This window comes from Juglans regia, unplaced genomic scaffold (assembly GCF_001411555.2).
Source record: "Juglans regia cultivar Chandler unplaced genomic scaffold, Walnut 2.0 Scaffold_693, whole genome shotgun sequence".
Lineage (NCBI taxonomy): Eukaryota > Viridiplantae > Streptophyta > Magnoliopsida > Fagales > Juglandaceae > Juglans > Juglans regia.
In genome coordinates, this window is record NW_023361796.1 from 170,683 (window position 1) to 182,314 (window position 11,632).

Below are 11,632 nucleotides of genomic sequence, written 5' to 3' on the forward strand. Positions count from 1 at the left end.
AGTTGAGTTAAGAGACCCGCTCCTTCAACCTAAGTTGGTGGCATGTGATGATCTTTTCTACCGTTGAACAACCTTTTTCTCGTTCGCCAAATGTGACCTACCGGTAAGAGACGTCGATGTCCCATATAACAATATTTTCTACCATACTTCAACCAATTGGAATCTGTGCTTGCATTGCAAGAGGGCCAATTTCCCTTTAGTTGACCACCCAGAAAGATTCTCATAAGCAAGAAAGTCATTAATTGTCCACAATTAGGCAGCATGCAACATGAACATTTCCTTAGTAGAAGCATCATATGTAGGTACCCCATGTTCCCAGAGCTCAATCAACTCATCAATTAACGGCTGCAAATAGACATCAATATCATTCCCTGGTGATTTTGGGCCAGGGATAATGAGCGATGTCATGAAGAACTGGTCTTTAATGCATAACCACGGTGGCAAGTTATACGAGACAAGAATCATTGGCCAAATGCTATACGGCTTTGCTAGGTTATTGAAGGGATTGAAGCCGTCACTTGCCAAACCAAGCCTAACATTGTGAGCATCCCTAGCAAACCGTGAATGGGCTTTATCAAATGTCTTCCAGGACTCAGAGTCAACAGGATGTCTCATACTAATCTCATCAGGTACCCGCTGCTCCTTATGCCATCTCATATCACATGTTATCTGTCACAAAGAGACGCTGCAATCTTGGCTTCAAAGGAAAATGCCGAAGCACTTTTTGTGGGATCACTCGTGACCCATGTGTATTTGGCATCCAACGCGAAGCCTTACATATAGGGCACTCATTAAGATTAGCATATTCCTTCCAGAAAAAAATGCAGTCGTTGGGGCATGCGTGAATTTTGTGGTACTCGAAACCCAAACCTTGCTCCAATGACCTTGCCTCCTCATATGAACTAGGCAATTTAGCATCAGGAAAGGCAGACCGCAGAAGGCCTATGAGCATATCAAAAGATTTGATTGACCACCTACCGATTATTTTAATGTGTATCAACTTCAAAACGAATGACAGCTTTGAGAATTTAGTGCAGCCATCAAAAAGAGGACGTCGAGCATCCTCTAATAGTTGGTCAAAAGTTGAGTTTGGAGAGGGCTGTGGTATTGACGGATGAGTTGGCGATGTAGTGTTGTCTTTAGGAGCATCTCCAATTGTGCCTGCTCGTATGTCATCTAACATACGGTCCATGTCATCATTGTACTCGTCTCCCACTCCAACCCCGGTATCAGTGTCGTCGTCAATGGTGGGGAGTGTTTCTTCCTCTCCATGAAATATCCACTGGGTGTAATTTGGATTGATCCATTTTATGAACAAGTGAGTCTCCATCTCGAATATAGGCAAGAAGAGGTTATTACAGCATATACGACAGGGACACCGAATGCGATCACTTCCCATGGAATGGTTTCGTGCCATTGTAAGGAAAATGTTAACCCCTTCAGCATATGCAAGTGATACAAGTCTATCACCCAAATTCATCCAGCGTTTGTCCATCTAAATAAAAAGAAGAGTCATCAAATTCTTTACTCGACTCGTAAAACGAGTATATGACAGGTTATTACGATATTCCACTTACATATGGGATAAGAAAGTGTAAAGATGGATTTATGAAGTGTGAAAAAATCGCCGATGGATTTAGCACGAGGAAGTGATCATGGTGGCCGGTGGATTGAATAGACTTGCTTAAGACATATTATTATTAATTTATGATCTCTTCTACTTGACATATCAAACAATTTGTTTGACAATCTTGTATACTCATCATGAACTAGTAGATATGCATCGAAATCAATCGGACCTATAGGCATTCCAATTGTTTTGTCATTTTGACTACCCCCAATTATAACATAACGTTTTATTAAATATTTGTTCCACAAAAGTTTTGCACAAAAAAACCATAAAATTTAATTATGTTGACCCACATTTTCATGATCACCTAGCTTTGATTTGGTTCTTTCACTTGAATTCATGATCATCATCATCAATAAAAATGAAAATACACTTCTAAACAAATAATATTGGAACAAAAGAGCAAAAGGGTTTGGATCAAAGGTTATTAAAAGAACCTTTTCCTCTTAAGAGTTTTGTTAGAAAACAGTTTGACGTTTTGAGGTTAAAAAATAATAATAATAATAATAATTGCCAATGAGAAGTCACCCAAATATAAAGTGTACAAGTTTCGTAAACTCAATTGAAAGAAAGTTAATGGGATATCACTTTTCTTTAAAGGGAGGGCGTGAAGCTCGTATACCCTAAAATTGTATCTTTAATTATTCTTTTTATAATTAAAGGTTATTATCTACCATTCATGTTAATTTGAAGTTTAAAAATTATCCCGATAAGGCGAACATGATATGTATTATATATACTTTTTCTATAATGTTTTAAATAGAAGAAACTCCATACCAAAACAAAAAAAATTAACATTATAGTGATTATCTCTACACATTGAGGAGTTAAGTCCAGCTTGTCTTATAGCTAAGCTCATTGATTCCCAGCACCTGATCGGTAGAGTGAGACAGGGAATAGAAGAATACAAAAAGTAAAGAAGAAACAAAAGAATGGAACAAAGACAAGCTGAAAAAATGGAAATGAGTAGGGTATATATTTAGACCTTCACATGGTGGGGCATGAATTTTGATAAGCTGGTCATGTTATTAACAACTATTCTCTTGGTAATATGACACATATAATTTGCACAAGTGGCAGACACTTGGATTAACAAGCATCAGATAATGCATGCACTTTTTTTGCAAGTCCTAATAATGTACTTGGCCTAGCTTATTTGTTTTGCTCAAGTAGTACTGCATCATCATTGATCTCTAGCTATCCAATAGTTTCAATGAAGTTTCCATTACTTTTTAAGCAAAAATGGAAAGAATTCATGGTCTTTTATGTTACATTTGATGCTTGAGAAGAGTAAAATCTATATTCTGATCTTTATGCAGTTTAATGAGAGAAAATCTGGGTTGTGAAGTTTTATCCAAAAGCTAGCTAGCTACAAATTCTGCAAACAAATCTTCAAAGGTAGTACTTATTTAACAATATATATATATATATATATATATAAATGTAAATTCAGGCAACCAATCCATGAGATAGTACAATCATATAATATTGTACAAGAAGCTAGGGACTGACCCATCACAATGCTTTGGCAAGCAATGTAGATAAGATCGATGCAGCTAATTGGACAAATCTTATTACGTACGTATAAGCTGTAGACATCATTGATTAATTGTTAAGCATAAGACAGTAGAGGTATATATATTTAATAATTTAATTACAGTTAAGTCCTTGGAAAATGAAGTTTAAATAATTAGTATATATAAAATATTGGTACTGCATGCACACTGTAACGCTCGGACCGAGTCAAGCTCATTTTGTTTTTATATTTATAACTATATTTATATTTTTTTTCGCACGTTAATTTCTTGCCTGCATGTTTATTTATTTATTTCTATTTCCGTCTATTTTTTTTTTTTTTAAATCTCGTAGGGTTTCCTCTCGTCCACTTCATTCACACACGTTTTTTTTTTTAGCACTCTCCACACGCACGTCTCTCTCATATCTCTAGGGTTTTTGCATCATATATACTCACACTTTGGCCTTAAAGAAACTACTCTGTTACGTTCACTGCCCCATACGAAGTCGACGCAAACCACGCTTAACTCCCTCTCGTTCATACTGCCTCTCCGCCTTCTCGGCTCTATGCTCGTTGACTTTGCCACCATAAAACCTCCAACGCAAACCACCAACACCGAAAGATAACCCACTTCGGAAATCTCCACCACGCACGGCCAGCAGAGGGAGATCATCATCATGAGTCACCCTCTGCGCGAAGAAGCCTCACGCCGCTGCCCTGCCACTCGAAGTCGTAGCCTAGCAATTCCTCCTCTTTGCAAACTGCGCACCCCTTCTCAGCCACTGTGGTACACCTCACCACCGTGCCCAGCCACACGGAGCTGTTGCCCAACGCCCCGTAGCCACTACTGCAAGCCTCGGATTGCTCTATTTTGGTATCCAAAAACAGAGCATATTCAGCCACCTTGAGCCGCTGAAATCACCCTCCACCAAAAGCTCCTCCGCACTGTGCCCCACAGAAACTACCAAGGAGGACGTCTCATCACCCCTATCCACCTCACACCGCCTCAAGTTTCCCCGGTAAGCTCACGCCATTTCTTGTTGGTGTCTCCGTTCTCTCGGTCTCTCCATCTTTCTCTCACCGTGTGCCTCTTTTGCTTGTCGCCCTCTCTTCCTCTCTCAACCAGTGACCAGGCGCCGCCCCACATCTTCCGTAGTCTACCGCTAGCTCCACGCCGTCGTGCCGCCATCTCTCCGTAAGTGCTGCCGCTGCACTGTTGTTGAGTTTTCTTATTTCCGTTCTCTAGTAGTTCATTACAAGATGTGCGTATATAAATATATATATATATATATATATATGTATATGTATTTTAAGTGAACTATAGTAGGAAGTATTATTACCTTTTTACCCCTTAAAGCATGCCTCCAGATTTATTGTTTCAGGTGTTTAATTTAATGAGTTTATGTTATGTACTTTGGGTTTTGAAATCATGGGTTTATAACTTGGACTGCATGTGATTTTTTTTTTATTTTTAGACTTAGGCACATGTGGGTTTATTTTGTTAAGTTGTTTTTGTAAAAGACTAATTTTTTTTAACGAAATATTTTTATGAAAATACTGATGAATTCTTGAAGTGATTGGTAAGTGCAAAATCTTACTTTAAATCCTTTTAGAAGAATATTTTTTATTTAAATAAAAGTATGATTTTCTACTTATAATGATTTTGATATAGTTACGCTATTTTAGTTTTATAAATTATAGTAAGATCTCAATTGTAAATAAATTGGAATTTAATGTTTTAGTCGGAGTTATTGTGTTGGATATTGATGAGTTAGAAAGTGATGTTGGTATTTTAGGAATAATGAGAATTTAGGTATTTGAGGTATTAAAATAGGTTATTTAGCATCTTAGGTTTAAATATTGAGATACGTGTTCAATTGGAAAATTATGAAAATTACGTGATTGTGTTATAGGTGAAGATTAATATTTGTTCGGCATTTTTGAAAAAATTTCAGAAAAGTTAAGAAGTCCAGGTAAGCAGGGTTCCTATGCTAGACTTTGCATTAAAATAAAATGAGCTCAGGTTATTTTTTGGAAAATATACATATTTGATGTTGAAAAGAAATTTGATTTACCTTAGTTATTTGTTCTGCATTACTCATGAGATTCTGTTTAAGAAGAAATCATTTTCTGTCATGACTGGTGTATATATGAGCTTATTTCTGACATTCTGTTTCTGAACTTTGAAAAATAGAGCGAATATGAAATCTTGTGCATAAATTATGTTGTGTTATGATTTTGTTCTGTTCTGAAGATTTTATATACTCTGATATGATCTGATGTGATTTCTGAAAACCTCTGGCATAACATTCTGTTTATGTTTCTATTCTATTCTGACCTCACCATGGGTGTAAAACTGTGGCCTCTGTTCGGGTTGGTACCAACTTTTCTGTTTCTGGTGCACCCACTTTGGAAACAAAGTGGTTTTCTGCGTGGTCTTTCCTATGTGCACACTCGAGGCTCCGAGAATGAATAAGGGGAAGATTCATATTCTGTTTCTGCTCGGTTAACTACCGGGATTTGCACAACCCTACCACGGGAGTTAAACATGGTATTTGTTTTGATATGATAAGATAAGATGTGATGTGATGTTTCAGTTTATGCTATGCCAATGGAATTTTGATTATGAATATTTTCGAACTTTCGCTCTGATATTTTTTATAATATGTTTTGACGCTGCAGTTTGAAAACATTATTCTGATTCTGCATTCTAAAAAAAAATATTTTTGTTCTGTATTCTGAACTCTGTAAATGCTCATGTTTACACACTAGTATATGTCCTCTGCTTACTAAGTTGTTGATAACTCACCCCTTATCTCCATATTTTTTTCAAATAATTTTGATGGTTCAGCTGGGGAACAAGAGTAGAAAGTTTTTGCAAGTGTGATGATCAGAGTGGAATAAGTGCCCGAGGGTACAAGTGCTTATTTGAGAGTCGTAGTTAGTAAACTGAATTTATGTTTCGGGTATTTTGATTTGATGAGTTAAGGATAATTTCAAGTTTTTTAGAGTTTTTAATTTATGTTATTGAAATTTTCTTTATTTTCCCCATGGAGGAACTTAGATATTTGGATTGATTAAATTGATTAATATTTTATTGGATTTTCTGGATTTTATAGTTGTACTATTTAAGTTGATTTGAGGTATTAAGAGTTAACTATCCGGACCTCCGGGAACGGGGCGTTACACAAACTGATCATGAAAATCAATAAATTAATTAACTTTGTCCACCATTTCTCCTCTAATTCCAAGGAAAATTGATCTGCCCATCTTTATATTTTGCTTAATTTGTTTGGTTGTTTATAATTTTATACTCCAAAAAAATACCATTACCGACAAAATTAGGTGTGGGCACACGAATAAAAAAATTTATTAATATCAAGTGGAAGTTACACATATGACAAACTGATGATCAATTCATGTTACTAATATATATATATATTGGAACTGATATGGTGCACACCCATAATTTCACATAGGCACCCAATGAATTAAAGGACAAGATGATTTAGGGATCGACATGAGAGAAGGTGGAAGTAGCAAGCATTTGCAGGTGATAATTCTGGAGCATGTAGTGATGCATCCAAATGGAAATGGCACTTACATGCAGAGAAGGAGGTAGCTAGGAATGGGACCCAAAGAATAAAACCATGGATTTTCTTCTTGAGGTGGGAGCCGGGAGGTAAAGCAAAAATGGGGGAAAAATCGTTCTATTAAGTAAAAAAATCACCCATCTTTTAAGTTTTGATATTTAAGAATTGAGTCAACTTATATAACTAGCTAGCATCTAAGTTAAAAAATGCAGTTGACAGCCCTTGATGTTTATAATTTTGTCACTGAAGTTTCAAACTGCGATAGAAGGGACACTACAATACTTGGAATACGAAAACAATAATTATTGATATCTAGATTTGCCACTCAAATTGTTGTATAAAAATTACAATAATTGGTATACCAAAACAATAATTATTATATTGCTACCTTTTATTTTAAACACAAAGTTGAATAATATGGACGTCGCCAATAACTTTAAATCATAAATATGTTAAATATTAGATTTCAAAATAAAAACAAATTGAAAGTACTTTTCAGCTTTTAATCTTGTTGAGATAAGGAAGCAAAAGAAAATAAATTGTGATTTTCTTATAAAATATTTGGTAGTCTATATTGAGAAAGAATGTGATAATTAATTATATATATTTGATAATCAGATATTGAGATTAGTAAGTATATAAAAAATTTTTATTTTTAATTTACATTCAAACTCGAAACTTCTTAAAATATACTTATACACACTATTGAGTAGTTTTTCAATTTTTATTCAATGTACAAATTTTTATATATCCTACACCCCTTCTCTACATACATAAATCGTAACTTTGTCACTGTGTATAACCTTGGCTAGAAGAACAAAAATGTAACTACACAAATGACTTCCAACTTAAAAAGACACTAAGGAAAAAAAATATAATGTTCGTTCAATGTAATGTTCGCTCGCTCATGTTGTAATTGAGTGTTTAATTAGGGTAATCAAGTTAGAAGGAAAAAAGGAAAATGTATTGACATGAAATATGGCCAACAGAATACATGAACAACAAACATTGTCAGCTTAGTTGATATATCAGGTGCATTTTTTCAAAGCACAAGTATGTAAGATCATTGTGCATCTAAAATGAAAAGCACGACTCCGATATGGTATGAATCTAAAATGAAGAAAACTAGCAACATTAAAAGACAAGTAGAGTGCATAAACCATTTCAATCAGCAACCAAACCTAACAAGCAAATCATTCCATTAATGAAAACAGGAATAGTCCAAAATCAGACTTAAGAAATAGTTTAATGTTGCTAATTTGTTCTCTCTGGCTTTTATGAAAATTAGACTATATACAAGCAAGCAAATTGATCAACAATTCCTCATCCAGCATCCAGAATTATAATTTTAAACCATTGCATATAATTAATGAGATGCTAATGTTGTTGTATTAGGTAGCAGAGCAAAATCATTGGGTATAATTTTTCCTGCCCTTAACTCAATACCAATTTATATTTGGTTGATTTTGAGCCTGTCTTTTTAGAGGAAGAATAATTACAGAAATGTCTTTAGAACATTAATGGATCATCCAAGCATTCTGGAGGTTTGTGGTTCAATGTGTCAAAAGCCATGTGAATGGTTTAATATTCCTCATAAACACATGATGAAACACACTCTCACTTACAAGATTGTCCAATGTGTGTGCTTCTCAAAACCTAAGCATAAATATTATAGGAAAACATCCCTGTTTCTACTTCACCTTAAGCTAGGGTTTCATTAAGAACCATGAAGACATAAAATAGAGTTTCATACCTTGGGAAATCGACTCCAACCGATGTTGCGCCGGAGACGAAGGGATGGACCATCGACTCCAACCCACGAACTTAGGAAACGGGCATACGATGATGAAGAACGAAGCCTTAGGGTGTCGAAAAAATGGAATATTTTTCACTGGTGTGGCCTCGACAAATCCAACCCACTAGTTATTGTGGCGATATTATTTGCAGCAGACCACCTTTCGTCACAATAGACCCAAATTCTTGTAATGCATAGTACTACATGTATATATGCACAATCAATGAGGAGAACCCTTGGCTAGACAGTCTGATCATAAGCTTATGCATATAATATATATATATATATATATATATATTTATATTTATGGTTCGGGAATTTTGTAAGGCTTTGCATCTAGTTGTTGATACTTTGGGCCAATGGCTGATCATCAAGCAAGGCTAGAAAAATGGGGATATGGCAAGGACTGATCTCATTTGGTTACTTTTTTGTAAGGCTTCAAAAAGTTGAATTATTGTATTTTATATAAGAGTTTGAGAAAGTTATAATAATTAGATAAGATGAAATGAGATTATTTATATAACCAAACAAACATGTATAATTTCTTCATTAAGTTAAATGAATATTGAAAAGTCCGATAGTGTCTAGACTTGTTATGCGCGGATCATCCCATTCGACAAATCGCTGAATGTACAAATGAGTTCAAAATAAAAATTAATTGATTAGTTTCAATAATATGAATATGACGTAAATTAATAAGAATCATGCAATTTATTTTTGTTTACGAATTAAGGAAATATATATATCCTTAAATTATAAGATCATGATAATTGTGAAGCCCAGCCCGTTAGGTCCCAAGGATTATGTTTCCTTCCTTTTTCCCCTCCATCTTTCCCGTTTTCACTCTTCCTCCTTCCGATTTCTCTTCTTCCTCTCTCGCTCTTTTTCTCTTCTCTCCACTCCCTCAAACATAATTCTCTCAAACACAATTTGAAAAAGAAACAAATTAAGTATTGAATCCGCTTATGAAACTGATCTTAATTAGTTGATTGAATCAGTTGATCTGTAAGCAATTAAAAACATAAAATGGATCCTTTAGAAAGCTAACCAGTTTGTCCGTAGAAGCGTCGGTAAGGCTAGCCCGCGGATCATTATTGTCAACTAAAATCAGCTCCCTGAAAGCTTTGAAGATTTCCTTGGGTGCTTCTGGAAATTCCTCCCAACATTGATCTGCCTGCATGTTCTCTGCAGCTAGCGAAGAATTAAGGAATATCTAATTAATTTGTTAAGCATTTTGAAGCCAAATATATATGCATGTGGCATTTGCAACAGATTCAAGTATCCTAATTCGTTGCTAACTTATCCGTTTATTGCAAAGTTGTATGATCTGCATCTTTCGTAAGTTGAGGGTGATGCTGGATTTTTCAGCCAACAGCAATAGTTCCGATAAAACGACCACCTTATCCTGGAATATTATTATTAATTAATTGCCAACGTAATTAATAGTTACTATATTATACTAAAGTGATCACCTTTATCATAATCCCGATTCGTCCCACAAACATACAAATTGGGAAGGCAATTAAGTAAAACGTTATCATGCAATACCTTTACACCCTCCTTTAGTATTAATTTACTGCTTTACTAGCTACCGTCCAGTTATTTTTTTATCCTTTTGCTATTTGAATCTGGATTAAAAATCTCAAAACATGATCTTCTTGCATAATTTAAGAGAAAATAAGTTTTACCAACCAACGTAACGATGTAAATTAATTAAACATAAATTCAATTTTATAAGCATTTACTGATCAAAGAGTAAAAAAATGTCAATTTTTATAAATTTTAATTTATTTTTAATTAATTTACATGATTTATGTTAGTTGATGAAATTTATTTTCTTCTAGATTATGCAAAAATATCATGTTCTGAGATTTTTAATCCGGATTCAAAGAGTAAAAAGAATAAAAATAGCTAAACAGTAAATCAGTAGTAAAGGAAGCCGTTGCAAGGGTATCATTACCCATTTGATTTTCTTGGCATCAAAATCATGTGCAACTATTTCAAATAATCACCACATTTGCGAAAAGTTGCTTGATTGTACACAAAAGGGGCTGAAGACGTTCGCTTTGGACAGCTTTTCCTCCAGATTTTCAAGATATTCCTGAGATATATACACACTCATGACATTTATAAGGTAAATTTGAAAACAAAATATTAACATATATATATATATATATATCAATTCTGCTACAAGTACCCGGCATTGGGTACCTGTTGGGGAATCGGCTGACGTGGTTACGTCAGGTAATATTATTAGAAATAAAAAAAAAATATTTCAACTTTACCATTCCAGACAGCGCCAAAATGAGGTCTCAGAGGCAAATCCTCCATCACTTTCCTTACACGTTTGTAAGTTTTTTTCCTTTTTTTCCTTTTTTTTTTTATTATCTTCTATGGCCTAGTATTTGAAACCACAAAAAGCCATGGACAAGAAACAGTCCTGCAGGCTCGCGCTGCTTCTCCATCCAGACAAGAACAAGTTCCTGTAACGGTGTTTGGTTGCCGAGAAAACAGAGGAAAATCACACAATAGTCTGTAACAGTGTGTTTGGTTGCTGAGGAAATAGAGGAAAATCATGCAATAGTCTGCAATAGTCCATAACAGTCTATTTGGTTGCTGAGAAAACAGAGGAAAATCACAATAGAATATCCTACAAATATGAGATTCGATACAACCGTGCATCTCTGTTCGTCGACTTCGTGTGGGTGTTTCCGTGTGCATGTGGTTGGAAAAACAATGGATGAAATAAAACAAATCTAGAACTTGGAGGTATGTTTGATTGCAAATTGATGCAGGTATGCTCCCTTTGAATTTATTGCTTGAAAGAGAAAAGAAATAAGCATAAGAAAGGAAGTCACCAATGTTATTTGGTATGACAGAGCTGAAATCATTCCTTTAGAAATCCAAATACGTGGCAGATGGTGGGAGATCTGGGAGTTGCCCCTGGAGTCGATTGGAACGAATAACAAACTTAGAGAAGAAACATTGAGTGAAGATCCTTCTAGACTCTACAAAACGATGGTGCGAACGCACCGTTTCACTAATTCCACGTGTAACCATGGGTACGCGGGGGGTACCCCTCCCGGGTGCAAATAGCA

At 35.1% G+C, this 11,632-nt stretch overlaps 1 protein-coding gene across 1 annotated transcript; it reads right to left on the reverse strand.

The window, feature by feature from the left end:
- Positions 1 to 658: 658 nt before the first annotated feature.
- Positions 659 to 1,495, reverse strand: LOC108999110. The gene has a single exon (XM_018975909.1). It carries the CDS (start codon positions 1,493 to 1,495, stop codon positions 659 to 661), a length of 837 nt encoding a protein of 278 aa, XP_018831454.1.
- Between the last annotated feature and the right edge of the window lie 10,137 nt (positions 1,496 to 11,632).

What these genes read in the sequence shown, in the direction of transcription:
- LOC108999110 (XM_018975909.1), bottom strand. Translation starts at nt 1,495, where the DNA reads ATGGACAAACGCTGGATGAATTTGGGTGATAGACTTGTATCACTTGCA.